This window comes from Falco punctatus, assembly GCF_963210335.1.
Source record: "Falco punctatus genome assembly, chromosome: 5".
Lineage (NCBI taxonomy): Eukaryota > Metazoa > Chordata > Aves > Falconiformes > Falconidae > Falco > Falco punctatus.
This window is the reverse complement of record NC_137584.1, coordinates 87,084,551-87,104,126: the sequence shown is the minus strand read 5'-3', so window position 1 is coordinate 87,104,126 and position 19,576 is coordinate 87,084,551. Positions and strand designations below refer to the sequence as shown.

Genomic DNA, 19,576 nt, shown 5'->3' with positions numbered 1-19,576 from the left:
TTCCAGATTTTCTCACTTCATGTTGCTTCTTAGAAGAGCGAGATGTGAATCTGTGAGCTCTGTGGTGTGGTTTCTAGACCTTTCTGAGCCTGTGGGCTTTGGATTTCACTTCCCCAAACAGTGAAGCTCTGAGACCTACAGGTGGACGACCACTGACTTGGGAGGTCATATCTGGGGGAGAGAAGGATGCCTTGGAAAACACGGGCACCCCAGTTCTCCACGCTCCTCAGCGAAAGACTTGTTCTTGCCAGAGCTTCTGACTTCCATTTTTAACAGAGAAACAAATGCTAACAAAAGCCAAATATTTATGAGGAACATTGAAACCTAAATAATTTAAGGCCTTTGAAAGTATCACTTCAGGTGTGTCACCCCTCTCTTAACAATTTATTGCTGCTACTCCAGCCATGACTGTTATTTCATTAATCCATCGTTGTTGGAAAGTCAGGCTCTTTTCACACCAGTAACTTGACACCATTAATTATTATGAGATGAGAACACATTTAAAAAGAAAATGAACACTCTGGGCATAATTTCCTACCACATCACGAGAATGCCAATGCTGAGGAAGATATCTCCTTGCAAGGCGTTTGAATTTGTTCCAGCGTATGGAGCATTCACTTGCCCGGCAGTAATGTGCAAGCAATAACCTATGAAATGCAGTGCATTTCTGGAGTACGTAGCGTGGCTTCGTGCCAGAGGCCAAGTCGTATCAGCCACCCAAGAAGTGCAATAATCCTCGCAGAAATTCACTGCTTGGGTGGGGGAAAAGGTCAGACCTTTGCATTTATTGGGATTTCTGATGAGGTACTGGCATCGCTGATGGCCAGTCAGTCAATTGGGGGGGTACCCAGCGTTAAAGAGCTATTATCTGGTTTTAAAGGGGCATGTGCATATTAGAATTTATGTGATTTTTGTATAAGGGTGATGCTTATGTTTGATGATTACATATCTAAGATGTGCAAATGGAAGGGACTCAGAGCATAAGCTAAGGTGATGCATTAGTTTGTGCAGCAGATATTGGGGGATGGCCCACCAGCTCTTGGGTGTGCCTGTAGAGGAATGAAGGGGGGTTGATTGACATTGATAATATACAGCTGTGGCCGTGCTTCAAAGGCAGTGGGTTAATTAACGTGGACAATGTGCAGCTGTAGCTTGTTCCTGCTAAGTGGTTAAATAGGACTGAGGGGAGGGGGTATGTGGTTCTGGAGGAAAGAGGCCCTGGGTGAAGGGAGTCTGGGATGAAGCAGAGAGAAGGAGGAGTGCGGTGTGACCTCTGGAAGCTGGAGAAACAATGTGGAGAATAACCTTTAGTGGCAGCAGCTGGACTTATGGACAGTAGAATCTGACCCACAGAAAAGCCTTGTTGCAGCTTGCTAGTTTTGCCTGCGTGGTGATGTGTGCAGGCACGTCTGGGTGTGTGACCGGCAGCACTGCTCCCGGGGGCTGCTGGTGCCGGGGCACCTCAAATCCTCGGGCACAATAGCAGGGAAGGGTGGGTGTGGGGAGGTGGACAGAATTACCTGATGTCAGATGAGAAAGGCCACGTTACATCATGCTGAAGGACAACCCCATGCTGATATTTTCTATGTTTCTATAGCAGATGCTTAGAGAAAATGTACAAGCAAAGCAGTTTGGTGACTGGGGGAAATGGAGCAAGAGGGTGCTGTGTTGGCTGCGGAGTGCCATGTATGTGCTACCATGTGTGTAGGGCTGTGGGAGAGTGATCTGTAGCCCAGTGAGCAACTGAGGAACCGAGCGGTCCTCAGGCTGCTCTGTGGCTCTGGTTTCTGGGTCCCGAGGGTACCACCATGTTGCCTGTCCTGCCTGGCCGCCTGCTTGGGGCTGGGCTGCACAGGCTCTGTACTACGGGGGTGTAATTCATGCTTTAGATTCATCACTGTTGATGGAAAACTTGCATTGCTTTCAGCTGGGTCAAGGGAAAAAGTCAGGTTTTCTGGTTGTTTTCAGTCATTTACTGAGTGGTTTCCTTTGGCCATTCACATGCACTGATGCTGCCCTGGGAGGTTGCTGTGGGCAGATTTTCTCTCCCAGTGGTCCCACTCCAGCCTGTTTTCTGCAAAGAAATCTGGCTGGTGACTGCAGAGGGATTTAGCTAAAGGCATCATTTGGAAGTGTGGTAGCCAGCAAGCATGCCAGCAAGGAAGGAACATTAGATAAGCACTCATTTCAAATCAAGTAATCTTATTTTTTTAGCTTGGACTTAAAGTAGCTGGAGTTGTCTTTGTACAGACATCGTGTTTTGGTCTTCATGAATAATATCTGTCAAATTTTTCAGGTGGTATCAGCTTGCTAAGATAAAGATGCTGAAGTCAGAAAGAGGCAGACAGCAATGTTATCAGTAATGCTGGCAGGCTTGCTGTTTGCTTCCAGCTGGTCAGAGACTTTTCCAGTGCTTTTTTGGAAAGCAATGGTAATTAGGGTTCACCTCAAGTTTTAGGCACACATTTTGAGTTACATTTGATTTGTTGTTGTCCCTTAAATTACTCCAGGAGCAACAATGTTAGCTTTTAGTTAGAGGGAGTTGAACTGCATTGCAGTATCTGTTTGGAAGAAAAGTGGTACCAAAACACAGGAGAAAAACATGGGGGGTTATATAGTTTGCTAAGAAAAATAGATTCCACTTGAACAAAACTGTCTTAAAAAAAAAAAAAAAATCCCTAAACTGTGCTGTTTCTTTAAGCATGGTGTAATTCCCTGTGTCCGTACCCCTCAAGGTGTACTGACCTGATGTTGGAAGTAAAAACTCTCCAGGCCCCAGCAAACAGAACTTGTAGTGTGTAGCAGAGGTGATGGAAAATAAAAGAAATGCAGTGAGAGAAAAATGCAACGAACCAGTTTTTTAAAGCTTTGACCATCCTGAGTCTATCAAGCTGACTATGGAGTCTATCATGTGTGGGTTTATGTAAAACTCGCCCACTGCTCAGCCCTTTCTCTGCTTCGTGCTGTAATCCTGTTCTCTGATGGCTAGGCTGTTTAAGCTTTGCTTAGACAGGTGATTTTTTTTTACATAGCACAATTATGAAATACAGAGGCTGTTTCCCTGCACAATATATTCCAAATAGTCCCTGGTCACTGCAAGACTTTAATGAACTGAGTTCTGTTTTTCACAGAGGTTGTGCCAATTATGAGGATTTTTTTTTCCTGATTCAGAAATAAACCTCCCATAAGACAAGAAGAGGGAAGGTCTTTTAGTTATGGATGTGGAGTCCTTGTTTGGCTTCCCTGCTGCACCAGAAATGGTGCCTGACCTTGGGCAAATCAGCCAGGGTTAGACTGATGTCCAGAGTTGGACTTTGTCATTATTGATCCCTGGGATATGTCTCCTCATAAAAAAAAAAAGAGAAGAAAAAACTTGAATGTGACACTCTCCATGCATCTGCCTCTCCACTTCCCTACCTATAAGGGCTTAAAGAGTCTATATGTGTTCCCTTAGTGCGTTATTTGTAGGACAGCAGGAGAGCTAGGCACAGAAAATGCAGCTCTCAAAATACCGCCGATTACTTTAAAATACAAATGTTAGTCATGTCCCATATGACTGTGTCCTGACTGGTGACAGCGCTGTAGCTACATGCAATGTCTCTGTTCTATTCCTGCCATCGCTGGCTGCGGGATGAATTGCCATCACCATACTTATCATGATCACAGGTGTTGCCAGAGAGTTCCCCCACAACAGAGTTGCTGCTCAGGGGCAGAGCATGGTGAGCTGCCTGTGCCCAGGCTGTGCTTCTTCGGTCTGCACCCACAGGACTTCAGTAAATCTAAAGAACAGACACAAAAAACAAAACCAAAAAACCAGGCAAATGCCTTTGGGTATTTCAGACCAAAGCCATGCTAGCGTTCCTCTTTTCCTTCTTTTTAAATTGCTATTCTCTTCTTCCTATCAATAAAAATTTTCCCTTAGGAAAGTCCTTTTCTTTTTCAGTTCTGATTCTGCAAAGTTAATCAGCCTGAAAATATATTTGAGATGGCTGGTTTGGAAAATGCTCCCTAGAAGAACATCTAAGTGTGTATTTTTCCTGCCCTAAGCATAAAAAATGCACCTTACCTGAAAATCTGTAGTTGGCTGTTCTTGCCATGCAGCATGGGGGTTTCTGTTTCTCCCCACAACAGTGGTGTGTAAGCCATGCCTATGTGACCCCCATTAGTATTTCATGGGGAAAGTTCAATGTTTTTATTTGCTCTGTGCTCGTGATCAACTTGGACAAATCAATTCTAATTCCATCATTCCTTAGACTTTCTGTAGGTTTTAATAAGGACCTTAGAGATTCCTTCCCCTCCCCCCCAAAAAAAGAATAACTCAGGCTTAGCAATTAGGCTTCGTACAGTCGCTGCTCAGACAGAGGAACCTAACAAGTTCTTTATAGTTCCCAGGAGACCAATTAACCTTCTTTTAAATATATCTCTATATAGCTACAGAGACGGGCACGCACAGAAACGCGCATACACACAGGCTTTGCTGTATTCTCAGACCGCCCAGCCCCTTGTTAACCGTGTTCTGGTGGGGCTCAGCAAGAGACCAGGGCTGAACCATCCTGCCTGAGTCCTTTTTAACTCCAAAGATGCCTAAATCGGGGCAGAGCACCATCTCTTCTGATTTCTTTGCCCCCAAGACAGCAGGGAGGGGATGACCACACAGCCTCTTCTTTGCTTGCAGTTGCCCTCTGTCTCCTGGGCTCAGATGCTGGCTGGTGTCCTTACCTGGGGGCAGGGGTCCTGCCCCCCTGTCACTGCTTTAGGGGGGCTGGCAGACCAGAGGGATGAGCAGTGTTCTCTGCCTCCGCCCCTCCAATTCGACGGCTCTGATTCCTGCTCCCCAGAGGCTCTGAATCGGAAGGTGGCAATTTTACATTCCTCTTGGAGGAAAACTGCACTTTAAATCACAGGTGATTCCTCTTGACAATTCCACTTGACTTTCAGAGCAGGAGCCAGGAGACGGTAATAGAGAAGGGCGTCTGATGAGAAAATTAGCGGAGCTCCACTCTTCCCCTCCCCCAGGCCCTGTGCTCTGCTCTGTGCTGTAGTTGCCTGCTCACTTTTAATGAAGCTCCTTTTGATGAAGCATTTTTAATATTGCCTTCCCCTTGCAGTAGGTGCCAGGTGTGGTGGTAAGCATCCCTTGATGACACAGGTAGAGGAGATGTCTGGCCTGATCCGCCCTGTGCTGTCCCTTGCCCGCTGGGGACACCCAAGTGATGTGTTGCAAAGTCACGGAGCTGCCATCCCTCCCGCTGGCAGGAGCCCACAGCGAAGGGTGGAAAGGTGGGTGGTCTTTGGGGAGAGTTGCAGCATCACACAGCTGTGGGGAGGAATTGATCTCTGTGCCTGTGGTGGTCTGCACAGAGGCGAGGGACAGCTGGTGGTCTGGGAACTGGAGTAGCTGAGGTGATGGGGACTGCGTGGAAGGGAGCAGTCGTTGCTGGGGGGTCGCTTCTGCTTCTCCTAGGCAATCCCATTCTCCCATTAGGATGCCAGGGCCCTGTTGTGCTTCAGTCTCCTTTACAAAGTCACGTCAAGCTCTGGGGAGAAAGTCTTCAGTGAGGGACTGGCAGTGTCTGGATTTCTGTTCTCTTTAATGTCATCAACGTCTTGTACCCAGCTTATTCCCAATGGAGAGCTGGGATCCAAACACTGTTACTGGGGTGTGATGTTCCCCATCATGCTAACAGGAATGCTGAATGAGGGTAATTCTCTGTCACAAGTTGGGAATGTTAATTTCTGAACATCTGTGGCTGAACACACTAGTAAATAATGGCATTTTGAAAGGTCAGTGCAATGAGGGTGTACAAAGACATGGTTTTTTTCATCCTTACCAAATGTTTTCTGTGGGGACTGTTACATAATTTGTGAAAAATAGACAAAAATCCGATTTTGTATTTGCTGCAAAGACCAGAGGAATGCTGATCCAAAGTCTGGGATGGGGCAGCCCGCCAGCCACAGGCAAGGATGCCGCCTTGCTTTATGGCTGGCAGATGGGAAGATGGATAAAAATCCTTCAGATGGGCATTGTCCAAATTAATTTCATCAGAGCCCCAAAGCTCTTCGTGCAAGCCATGTAATGTGACTGTGATGCACCCAGGCCACAAAGCTGCTTGTTTCACCATTTCAGTCTAAAGCCTTGGCAAAACATGTCCTTCCAAGGTGGTGAAGTTCATCAACAGAGCAACATCTCTGCTGTGGAACAACCCTTTGAAACCTGCTGCTAAGTCACAAGAAATGATGGTTATTGGGTGGTGGGAGGAAGGAACTGGTCCTGCTCGTGACTTGGAAAAAGGCCCTTTTGCTGACAAGGCTCTGATCGGTGTTTGCAGAGCTGCAGAAAAGTCTAGAGCTCTGCAGACCTACAGACTGACTCCAACCTAGCCCATGGCTCGGGGGCTTTAACCTGCACCGCTTTGCTCTTGACTGAGCTCTGTCAGACCGTCACCCAGGTGGGCAAGTAGCTCTATTCAAGCCAGAGCCAAAGGAGGAGCTGAGGGAGGCAAAGACAAGGGTTTTGCTCCTGCCTGGTGTGACAATGCCTTCAGCCAACACCTTTCTCCCACGTGTGGGAATGCAGCAACAAGCCAAAGCCAGCACTAGAGCACACTGCATTTTTCACAGCACAGCACAAAGGTGCCTTGGGACACTTGTTGAGGCTCTACCTCCTGCTGCAGTGAGCGTTTTGGGAGCTGCAGGGACCTTCCCATTTACCTGCTCTGCACCACAGGGAAACCGGTGCCTTCCTCACCGTCCCCTTGGTGTCCTGCCCTGCCAGGGACCCAGCCTCCCAGGAGGGGCCATCACTTCTCAAGCTGTTGAGGTTTTACCCTTGTAACAAGATGTCAAGTGTCCAGCATCTATTGAGGGGGGAACAGAGAGCAAAAATTTATATAAAAATCCCACCCCAAACCAAACAAATAATAAATTCTGAAGTGGAATGGAAGTGCTTAGCTTGCTGTTCCACTCTTGGCGCATGTCGGAGAACAATGGTTAAGCAGGACAAGTCTTCAGCTGCTGTGTTGGCTTTGGATCGTGGCAGCTTTTTTGTGCCCGTCGCTCCCTGGCACTGGTTGAGCCCAGCCAGTCCTGGCACTGGCCACCTGCCCCTAAAGCCCTGAGTGCGCCGGGCTCAGCTGCTGCTGCTGTTCTGTGGCACAGGGCTTGGCAGCCTGGGGGTGCCCACAGGGGCAGGATTTGCAAAAGGCGCCTGAGGAAAGCGAATATTGTTGTTACCAGGCTTGAACACCCTCTGCCATCTGCAACTCCCACAAAAAAGCTCACGCAGGCTGCCAGAGGAAAGGGGTGGAAACCCCAAACTGCCTCCGGCTGGCAGATGTTCCCAGGCAGAGATGCCCAGGTTTGGCCCCCGTGCCCCTGTGCCACCTTCACCCAGCCCTGCCGGGTACCCCAGGCACCATGTGAAATTTCTCACAGCAAAATCTCACTGCGTGAAGCAGCCCAGCTCCTTGCCAGCCGACAGGACCTGGCAGCCAAGCAAAGCTTTGGGGATGTGGTCAGGTGTGTGATTTCTTAGAGAAATGGGTTTACAGCTTTCCCATCTGAAACACACCGGTTATTTGGGGTTTAATTACAAGTTACCTTACTGTGTGCTTTAAAAAAAAAAAAAAAAAAAAAAAAAAAAAAGTTCTACTCTGTCTTGCCTGGGAAATAATGTCTAGGGTCATAGAGGGAATTTAAAGCTCAAAGGTTTACAATCCCAGTGAGATAAGGCAGCGTAACAGCCTCCACACTTTATGGTGCTAGCTTATGAAGAGGTCAAAATGTCTTAGCATGAGGGTCAATTTCACTGAAAGTTCCTGTTTGAGGAAGGGAAAATACATCCCAAATCTTCATCGATAGCTTTGATATAACTACTAGATTATAGGGGTTTGGGTTTTTTTGGCTCTAGCCCCAGTGGGTTTCTGCTTCCAGAAATGAATCTGGAAACGAGACGGTGACACTGTGTGTTCGGTGCCTTTGCAGGGGTAAGCAAGGCGCTGTCATGTTCATCCTCTCCACAGCCCACCCGGTGCTGCTCTGCCCTTACACTGCTGGCAAGTCCGTGAGTGTCCATCTACCTCCATGAACTGGGACTGGTTTTGCCACCCTCTTTGTTTCCCCTCGATCCCACCTCTCTGTGGTGTAGTGCTGCCTGCCCCCTGCTCCAGTGGCACTGGCCTCAGTTACTACAATGTGTAACCACATTGCACTGGGACATGTCACGGACACTGTGCACAGGCAACATCACTGTCCTAGTGTCTGGGTGATACACAGTGGTGAAAATGGCTGGCTCAGAACAGCCTTGAAAGCATCTTAATGAGAAACTGAGGGCAGCTTTGCAATGACTTCCTAGGGGAGCTCACACACCTTGCCCTTGATGTCTGCACTGACCTGCCACAGAGAGCTGGGGAGCCTGCCTCTTGGGCCGGCGTATGTTGCAAACATATGGAAAAAACTGGAAAGCAAACTATTACCAGGACATGAAAGCAAGATAGGAATTGTTCAGAGGGGCAAGAAATAAATACTTCACAGAATGCGCCATGAGTGCATAGGTGAAGTTACTGGGTGGAGCAATCAGCCCCAGAACAGTTTTTTGCCCTGTGGGGGTGTTTCAGTGCCCCGGTACTCTCGCATTACCTGCATCCCCATCAGAGATGTCAGGGGCCAAGCCCTCTTGCTAGGTGAGGGCTGTATTTAGCATGCCCACAGTGTTGTTCCTGGGACCATCCCGCTCCGCAGCCCACTTTGTGCCACTGCAGTGCCAGTTGTGGAGCAGGCTGGGGTCGGTGCTCCTGCTGTTTTGGCCTGGCCAGCAGGGAGAATAAAGTCCCATGGATGTAAAGTCTGCAACACCGAGGCTTAGAGGCTGCCCAGAACCTTTTCTGTGGATTTCACAGCATCTTAATGGCTTTATGTATAACCTTCAGAAATGTTCTTTGAGCTTCTGGAAACTGAGGGCCGGCGTGAGTCCCAGCTACGCCAGCCCGCGGGAGCAGCAGGAGTCACCAGCCACAAGGCCAGGAGCCAAACTGTTCCTTTTCTCATTATTTGCATAATTGCAATGCCTGCCATTGTCCTTGGAAATTAGGAGAAAATTATGTTTACAGTGTCTTGCTTGGCTCCCGTGGTGCTGCTTGCTGGGTATTGCAAGGTTTCCATCAAATGTGGGTTTGGAGCAGGCAGCTTGCACTTTAATAAAAACAGGGCTGTGAATCTTCCCGCAGCTGCTGTTACTCCCTTCGGAGCTGTGCCCCTGGGCATCCAGGTCCAGCACAGAGAGAGGAGTGAGCTGGGCACCATGCAGGGATGGGCACTGAAGGACAAGGGCGGGGGAAAAGCACTGCTACTCCTCCAGCACCGCTGGGCACGCTTGCTTTAAGCAAGCTGCAAGGGGCAGGCTGCAAGGGGCCATGTTGGGCGGTGCAGAGCATCCAACGGCACCGGTGTGGAGGATTCCAGAGCACAACCCATCGAGCAGGGTGGCTTGTGTGCTCCCCTCCTCTCTCCTTTATTATAACTACAATCAGTAATTTATCTTTTAACAAACTAAATAGAGGAAAACATCAGGTTTTCTCCCATCTCCCTGATTTCTCGTCATTCAGAGAATGAAGCTGAGCGGGGATGAGGCAGGGACTGGGACAGCCCCTGCTCCTTTTAAAGTGAGTGACAAAGGCCCTCCATCGCTGGAGGTATGAGCCGTCCTCCCCGCAGCAAACCCCGAGCCCTGCCAACCATACCCATGCTGTACTTGGCTCTCTAGGAGATAGAAATGGAAATATGAATGTGTGCCAGACACACACAGCTGCATACATTCAGCTGCCAGTCGGTTGGCATGAAACCGGCAATCTGAGGCAAAACATGGATGCCAAACCCATGCAATGTGTCCACAGATGAGATGCACGTAAACATGTATGAAAATGACTGCAGGTCTTGTCCCTGGATACAGGCATCCACTGGGGATGGACCAGTTTTGGCCATCTCGGAGCTTTTCCTAAGCTGGCTTTTGCCAGGGTTGGTCTCGAAGGGAGGGTGGGTAGGACCTCCAAGCCACCTACTTGCTTTTGGAGGTTATGAAAATGGTCTTTGAGCAATGTAGCACGTTCGTGTGGTCACAGCCAGTATAGCATTGCTCAGTGGTTAAATAGCAGATGTCAGCTTCCAAAACTGCCAGATTGGCAACCGTCAGGAACACTAACAGATACCATAAAACTTAAAATCCACTTACAGACAGCTTTTGCTAGAGGAACTAAACATTAACTTTGTGTTCACCCGAGAGACTAGGGGCTGCTGAATTTTCTTGCTCCTCTCCCACCTCAGCACCTTCCAGGATGCTACCAGCCAAAATGAGCCTGAGGTCCCGGGAGCCCCAGTGGTTTGTGGGCAGATGTGGGAGAGGATCCAGCCTGAGCACCTCCTTCTCCTTCTCCTTCTCCTGCTTTACCAGTAGTTGGGGAGCTTGTTCAGGACCCCTCAAGGAGGTGAGGCCAGTCAAGTTTCCATCTTAAACCCTCTCCTGATGTTTAGCCTGGCAAGTTACTGGTTTTAAAGCCAAGTTAAGACAGTCATGGCTAGGGCATTAGCTTGCAAGAGGTGCCAACGATTTCAAGCAGGTCTCATAAGGACACCAGCCTTTTGCCAGGCATGAGCCCCTGCTTTCGCTCCATGCCCAAAACCTCTCCTGGCAGCCTTGTCCCAATCCAGAGGTGTGTAGCACAGAGGTCTGTAAGGCTTCAGAATGGACCAAGAGCCAATCGGTTTTGTTTTCAGCTCATGTAGAGCTCCTCACCACCAGTTTGGCCTTAGACAAAGTCTAGGACTTGCACGAACCCATTTTTCTCTGGTTATGTCACTGTGAGGCACTTTAATACTCATGCGGCTGCATGATAACAGCAATGAAGATAAATTACCTCAAAAATAGGCAATAAGCCTTTTAGCTCTTTAGAGCAAATCAGAGCTATTCTGAGCAGCCCACAGACGAGAGAAATGGCTGTTTGTCTTAATTTACAGCTCCTGTGGAGGGGCACCAGCATGCAAATTCACTGGCCCAGGGGCAACAGCTAAGGCAGTGCTGGAGTCACAGCATTAGCTGCAGGGAGAGGAGGAAGAAGAGGAGGAAGGAGAGGAGACTCCCTCCTCCCTGCCAACACACCATCTCGCTAAGTGCTGCCCTTTGCCTCTATAGCCGCTGGGATATTTTTCATTTGGAAGACCTGGTCACTGTAGATGACTGCATCCCCTGCCACCGAGCCTGCCAGCCCTGCCACCGAGCTGGTGTGACAACAAGGGAGAAGAAAGGGCTGGTTTAAATGCTCACCAGACTGTCAACCAAATATCCAGCTGCCTCGCACACTGATGTGTCCCTCCTAAAGGAGGGAATACGAGGGAATCATCTGCTGGCATACGATGTGTCTTAAAGGAGGTTTTAAACAATTTCCTTTTTTGTCTTCCCCACAAGAAAGAAGACTAGTTGTTTTCTTCCATCAGGAAGAACACAATGGCCTTATCAGGGCTTACCCAGGTGTCAGTGAGCTTTTCAGATTTGCCTAGAGAGCTAATTCCCATCTTGCCCTGCAAGTGAGGTGCTGCCTTAATTATCAGCAGGGAGCACCACACACTGCAGGAGGTGAGCAGGTATGGACACACCTTGACAGAAGCTCAGGGGCTGGCTGAACCTGCCCCCAGCACCTCTCTGAGAGAAGTGTGTCTTCAGGAATGGACACAAACTCTTTTTATGACTCATACATTGTTATATATATATATATATATGCATGGTGGCCAAGGGAAATCTCATGCAATTACTAGAGATTGCCAAAAAAAAGTTATCTACAAACGCATTTTTATCATTTGTTTGGTCTCAGGTTTTCCCCTTGCTCACACGTGCAGGCAGAGCAGTCCCTGCTAACACAGGGAGGCATGAATGTGTAACCCCTGTGTACGAGTACGAGCCTGACCCGTTCAGGCTGAGTGACGGTGGTTTTTTTCTGTTTCTGGACAGCGGCAGGGCAGAAGCTAATGGTGCTATGCTTGGTTGTGATATTTCTGTCATTATTAGCAAACCCTGCCATTCCTTATTGTTTTCTGGTGAATTTGCTTCCCAGCAATACTCGCTGAGTAGAACCCCTTTGGTGTTTTTATTTTCAGGTTTGATCTTGCTCACCCTCAATATTACAGTGACGCATCCTCTCGTGAGTCAAAGGCACTGTCTTCTCTGCCGTGTCGTAAATGCTCTCATCCAAAGTGAAATAGTCAGGAGGAGGAGGCAGGTATATTGGTAAGATAAAAGTAAACATTTAATGCCACTATAGTTTGATTTTCTTTTCCAGACATCATATTTTTGACAATGTTTCACACCTCAGATACCACAAAAGGGATATTTTTTTAGCCAGCAAACAATAAACTTTACAATTTTAATGGCAAAAGGCTCAATGCATTCGTTGACCAACTTGGAAATGGCTGTGACTTTCCACATTTTGGACTTGTCCTCATGCTGTTCTTTCTTTTTCTATTTTTTTTTCTCCATAAGATTTAGTTGATAAAATATATATATCTACTACTGATACATCCTCTTCTGGAATTACCCACTGGTGGGACCAGCAGAAGTTCTATATCCATCAGTTTGTCTCCTCCTTAGCCCTATTTTATACCACTGTTATAATGAGAAAGAACATAGCCACAGACAGTGTGAAATGGATTTAGCAAACATACACTTCAATGCATAGCACTTAGATAAGCATTTCCAACCATGATGTGTAAATAAATTATAAAATACAAGCAACTCTATAAAACAAGAACATCCTGAGTTTACAAATAAATTATATCCTTCATACATAGAATATGATGTGGATGTTAGTAACCAGCAGTTTCAGCTATGGGAGGAAAGGAAGTAAAACATAGAAAAGTTAGTATCTATGCATACATAAAACATATATGTATGTGTGCTATATGTAAATACTCACACACATACATATACAATATAGAGGGTGAATACATCAATATCTATAGTATATAGAGAATATGTAATATAGCTGAAACTGCCTCAAGCACCAATTTATTACCATTGTTATAAAGTTTGCTCAATACTGAAGTAGGACCACTCAAAGTAAGATGGTTTGAGTTGTGTTTTATTTCCTGTCCAGGAGGGTTTTGGAGGTGGTTAGAAATATTATAGGTGAATGCTACTATCTCGCTTTCAGCACCTCCATTCTTTGTAGAATCATCATCCCCTTTGTCAGCTTCAAAATATGTTGCCTAAGTGAGCACAAGTCTGCTGTCCGTGAAGCTGGTGGCAAAAACTGGATTGACTTCAATGGGGTTGGGAAAAGGGTGCTACGTTTTCAAGGGAAACTGATTTTTCTTTTTTTTTTTTTTTTTTTAAGCTGGCTTGAGAAGGAGAAAGAAGAAAAGATAAAGACAATAATAAAATGGTTTATTATTTCCAAGTGCAGGGACGGAAGCTCAGATAACCCTGGGATGAGCGCACAATAAATGCAAGAGATAGAGATTATTAACTTTGCACTAACAAATCATTCACAGTTTTGTTTGCCATAGTTATTTGGAAACCTGTTTCAAATCTTGCGATAGCTAGCAACAGGCAGCCTTGCGTCTCCAAAAACTGCTGGGTGTTGGAACAAAGCAAAGACTGTGAGGACATCAGGATTAAGCAAGGTATGTTGCCCAGTGGGTTGGAGAAGTAGCGTCTTTCTGGTCATCACCACGTCTGTTGGTACCCAGCAATATGAATGCTTTGATCTCTGCAGTGAGCTGGTGTATCCCTGATGCTATGCAACTGTCCCTCTCATTTGAACTGGCTTCAGCAGGTCACAAAACCTCGGGTTTATGAGAATCTTATTTGCTTTGGCAGTGCAGAAGCTTCAAATAACAATCTTAAAGCTATTACGACTAGACAGCAAGCTTTCTCTCATAGACAGCAATGAGTCCAGGCTTTCAGTTGATATAACTATGCTGTATGCCTCATGCATATGCAGAAACTTATTTATTTTTTTATTCAAATTGTTTTACATTTAACAGCTGTGATTGTAAACTATCTTGCCTTTAATACATGACACCCTGAAATACAGAGTAGTTTATTTGGATTACTTTTACGGGCTTGAACGTTTCAATGACAGGCTCTACATGGGCACTGCAGCAGCTTGGCTTGGAGACCAGAGAATGTGGGGAAGAAAGGACCTTTAGAAGAAGCCTTCAAAAGTGTTTCAAGCATACGTTTTCCCTATAGTGTGTCCTAAGTCAGCTTCATGCTGGGGAGTGCAAGGAGAAAGGTTTTATAGGTGTTCCTTGGCGGTGGAAGGGGAAGTGATGTTGTTGCCGTTAGTGCACAGCTGTGCCAGCTGCCCACAGTGCCATGTGAGGGGGCTGTCTCTCTCAGGCTGTGTGTATATACCTTTGTCTGTATGTATATATGCCTCATGGTTACAGTTATTTTTAGCTCAGAAAAAAAAGAAGCAAGGAAATTAGAAACATTTGTAGAAGGTGATGTTTGTACAGGAGTCTACATCCTTCAGCTGTCACAAAATTTTAATTCTGTGCCACACATAACAGTCTCTATTTTAAGACAAACCATATTATCAAGATAAATGAAAAAAAAAAAAAAATCACTTCAAGATGGACTGAGCCTATCCTGTGAGCAAGCTTGGGACTTGATGTGCATTACTCCCAGCATCACTTCCAACTTTCTGCCTCTGTAATTGCCATGTGCAGAGATTAAAGAAAAAAATACCAATGTGTATCTTTCATCCTTTTCTGTACGTTACCTGCAGCTCCCACTCAGCTTGCTTCATGTCAGGGGATCACGCTGCTGCTCTTTACCAGTTACTGTTTTACAGAGCTGCAAGTTTCAGAAGTCAGGTTGTACAGCAGTGGGAGCCTCCAAGACTGGATGGAAGCCAGTAGATGTTCCATGACAGACCTGTGTGTGGCCCTCATGCAAAACAAGGGGGTATCAAATAGGTAAGAGAAGCATATTGTTCAACTATATAACTAGTAGCACGGTAAATACCCAAAGAAATAGCAGGTGGATTATTTTTCCTTTTCTTCCCAACTGGGTTTACTCTGCTATAACTCTCCTGCCTCTGAATTGTGTCTCAGCTATAGGAGTGCAGGTGAGATGAGAACAGATCCGTTACGAAGATCCTGAGCATCGCTTTGCTTCCTTGCCTTGGTATGGAATAACACTCTAGATCGCTTCAATCCAAATTAATTGACAGGGAATCATTTTGAGGCAAATACAAGGCATGCGTAGCAGAAGACACGTGTTGTTATGACAAGCCCACCAGGAATCGGGGCTTTCCCACATCCTCAGGGATACGAAGTGAACCGGCACCTGGCATCAGTGGATGGGCAACCTGTGGCTTTCTGCCTGCTGCAAGCCCTCACACAGACCGGTGGGATGCCTGGGTCCATGTCACAGCCACACTCTCCGCTCCAAGGCTTTGCTCAAATTTGTAGCTGTGGGGCAAGTCCTGACGCCTGTGTAAATAAGGTCCATGTTTGCCCAGAGGAGCAGTTCTCAGCCGGAGACCCCCGTGCCCATGCCCGTGCAGTGGCCATGCGGAGCAGCACGGGTGTCCCCAGCCTCTTCACAACCTGACGATGAAGAACTGGTGAGTTCTTAACAAAGAACTAACCCTCAAACCTAACAATGGTAACACTGCTGTTTCCTACTAAAGCCGTCCCAGGGAAATATGATTGACATGTGAATATGCAAATAATTAAGCATTACACTCGTGTTGCTTTTGTGTATTCAGGGCAACTTGGTGTCTTCTAGAAAATCAGCATAAAACCAGCATTATGCTGGCAATTCCTTAAGGAACGGGACTTCCTGAGCGACTTGCAGAAGTGTATGGATCTTCTGTAAAACTCTGGCTCCTGTAGACTACAATCAATTTCATATCGTCCTGATGCTTTTAATGATCTGTTTTGCAGCTATTTGAAGTATAACAATATCAATTCTGTAGTAAAAAGCTATTTTCAACAAGAGAACATTTCAGAGGTGTTCAATCTCCGTACATTTTCATTCTCTTTTATTCATAAACCCACCACAATATAGTGGCAGATTCTGAACTGCGCTGACAGAAAGTCAAAAAAGCGAGAGTAAGTATGGTTTTTAGGATATGAATACTAGTAGATGATGAGAATGTTAATGGCTAATCTAATTAAGTCCTCAGAAATAAAATATTTGTGGGAACTGTGATTCTCCTCAGTTAGTACATAACTTTCAGTGTGACAAGTCCATCCTTGGCATAATCCATTTGGTTTCAGGAATCCTTTTGGCCCATCATGATAAACAGGGCAAACATATGCTCTTAGTATTTAAAATGATGGCTAGAAAGACAGGCTTTTTGCTATGCTTCCTAATCCACACAGGTACTAAATCTAGAGACAATGAATAATTGAGTTAATTATGCTGGTGAATATTACACGTAATACTAGATATTTTACAACACCTCTGAAACGTGTCCACTTGATTTATAGAAACATCAGCACTTCTGTGTAAGTCCCAGACTATGTGAGGGGGCATCTCTTGTTAATAATGCATTCTCTGCGTGCACTATTTGCTCGGATTCCACCTTCTATCAAGTGTATATTTACTTTTACTGTACCGCTTGACATTTAGCATCTCGCCACAGGTCCCCAGGGCGCCCAGTATGCCCATTTTGGGCTGCTTGTTTCCAGGAGAGGAAGAAGGCAGCATCCCAGTTACCCAACACCCACCTTCCAGCAAACACGCCTTCAGAAATGCTTAAGCTTAAAGAAGGCAACATTTAATGTCATGTGCAGAGCTTGGCTGGCGGGGACGGACCAGGGTTTCCTTGCAGGTGAGGGTATGGCCCAGGAGGCAGGCTTAGCAGAGCAGCACGGGGTGAGCGGTACAGACCTGCCTGGGGATGCAGGGGAGTGAGAGGTGGCGGCTGGATGTAAAAGCCACCCGGGGGTGGGGAGGGGGTGACCCGGCAACGTGTATCTGGGGCTCCCTGGACTAAGCCCATCAAGAGGGATGCAGTCCATATCCCCAGGGTGCTACGTCTTCATCCAGCACAAAACCACAGGGGCGATTCCCGTGGAGCTGTACGGAATTCATGGGGCTCTGTGGAGAAGATGGCCTCGGCAGAACCAACACACGGCAAGTGCTACCAGCATTATTGCAAAGAGAAACAAAGCTAGATCAGTCGTGCTGTTTGGGGGACGTTTTCAGAGGTTGTTTTTGCCTTGAGAGAGAAGAGTTAGAGAGATCAGACCTATGTCTTTGATACTTACTCGGATTTTAAATTTCATAATAGGAGAATGCTGTGGAACAGGCTAGAAAGCGATTTTCATGTAGGACCCTTTTTTCCTCCAAATAATCCTACAGAATGTAAGAAGAATCTCCTACAAAATCCAGTGACAAGGCTAATAGGATGAATAAGATTTGTTATTACAAGTTGTAGAGTACTAAAAGAAAATAAAACCATATAAAAATTGTTTTCTTTTTTTTCTTTTTTTTTCTTTTTTTTTTTACAGCACTTTTTTTCAGATAACTGCTAGAAAATCTATCAGTATTTTTGTAGGTTTGTATTTCCATTGGGACTTGCTGCTTGGAATATTGTAAGATGGCATTAATAGGATGGTGCAGGTAAAAGAAGAGTTGCATTTAAGTGCAGCAGTAAACTGATGCATAATGAGTATATATTAAATGATGCTCTTATTTTCTCATAAGCAACAGGAGGGTAAGACAACTGTGAGAGAGGAATTTGTGTTAATGGGCTTGTTTCAATACAGAAGAAGAAGAAACCCAATTAAACAAAATAATTCTTCATGCTCATATGTAATTAAAATGCAGATTTCACACATCCCTTTAAGAAACATGAGGGATGTTCCCTCCCACATACCGTTTTGTAGATAAAGAGGCAAACAAGTAGAACATTTAGATGTGCATTGAGGGACAGACTCTCGTCCTTTTGATGTCAATGTGAATTTTACCATGGCTTCAGTACTGGAGGGTTGGTAAGGAAAATGCTGTAGCCAACATGCCCGAAGTGCTATGACTGTTCACTTCCGACCTGGTTTATTTCTAGATGTGCTGAGCTAAGCAGAGCCTGCACTTCTCAGGTACGTCTGTGACTACAGACAGACTGGGCCAGTGACCGAAAGCTGCCAAAACATCTGCAGTGGTATATGTCAAAAAGAGGTGAAGCTATTTTTTATCAGTCATAGTCTTAAGAAAGAAAGACAGAATACATCACTTATTTTTGGACTAAAAAACATGGGACCTCACTGCCTAAACAGTAATTTTCCAGCAAGTTACTAGCACCAGAAAAGGGGATTAGGATAAAAGCTCCTCCTGATCCATAACTCTAGCTAGTATGAAGTTAAAAATATATGAAAAAGAAAACAAGTTATGAGGGCTGGATGAAATGGGAAAGATATTTGCTTTGTGGTAAGGTCACTTCTCCTGTCTCATACATTGCAGAACCTACAGGCTGGGAAAATTACTGTGTCCTCCAGCATGTGAGATAGTACAGAAGAACATGAAAGCAAACCTTATGCAGTGCTAGAAATATTTTTTTGTGTCATCTGGGAAAGCAGAATTTCTCTTTGAGTGGCCTTACTCTGGTAACAAGAAAAGACAGTTAACATTTATTCATATGTTGTACTGATTAGGAAATATCTCTACAAACACAAGTTACTTAGAAACAGCAAGTCTGAAATAGGAGAAAACACCAAGAGAAAAACAAGCTGTAAATACATTTCAAAAGTGTGTTTGTTTTTTATCCTTTTTCTTTTCTTGACTAGCACCATCTGTACACAATAAAGTATGAACATAAATGTTTGGATAATAAAGATTTGCAAGGCACTTAAACAGTTTTTCTGGATAGGTTTTCTTTTAATGAACCTCTCAATGGAAGTCCTACAACCATCTTTCCTCCTCCCTCAGCTAACGCAGGGAAAGAAGTGTCTTCTGCCAGCAGTTCTTATTTACAGACATGTCCTTAAAGGTTCCTCAAAGTGCTCTTTTAGGCTAAGAGAATCAACAACCTTATATCTCCATGTTTCATGCTTGTCCTGTTTCATTTAATGCTACTCTTCTGTATAGTATAGCAAATCTCTCATACACACAGTTGAGACTTGACTCCAACCTTCATCCTCATTCTGTTTTCTTTGGGATGCTATTCAGAAGGGAAAAGGAGGATGACAGAGATGCGCATCGGAATTCTCTCGAGGTTCATACTTTATCGGCGTCTGGAGGTGATGTCGAAACAGGTGATCATCATGAGGTGGGCCTTGCAGAAGTTGACACGGTTTTCCAATCGCTCAGTAACACATTCCAGGGCCTCCAGGTATTCCAGAGAATCCAGCTCAAATACCTGCTCCAGATCAACTGTGGGAAAGAAAACACAGAGCTGGGAAAAGCAGCCAAACTCACTGCTGGGTGGTGGGAGAGACAGCGCTGATTCACCTTCAGACCCAGCAGTACTTATTTTCTAGACTCTTTGATATGAATTCACCTACTTGCTAATAATAAAAATTGTTGTACAATTATGGCAGTACTCTCTGTCTTCTTTCCTTTGAGGTGTTGAGG

General features: G+C 45.6%; 1 protein-coding gene across 1 annotated transcript in view; it reads right to left on the bottom strand.

Annotated features, from left to right (window-relative positions):
- Nucleotides 1-46: 46 nt before the first annotated feature.
- KIF26B (kinesin family member 26B) overlaps nt 47-19,576 on the bottom strand; it is a 317,946-nt gene continuing 298,416 nt past the window's right edge. The window contains exon 15 of the mRNA XM_080390457.1: nt 47-19,375. Coding sequence (XP_080246583.1) covers nt 19,227-19,375 — 149 coding nt within the window. The 3' untranslated portion in view covers nt 47-19,226. The remainder of the gene's footprint in view (nt 19,376-19,576) is intronic.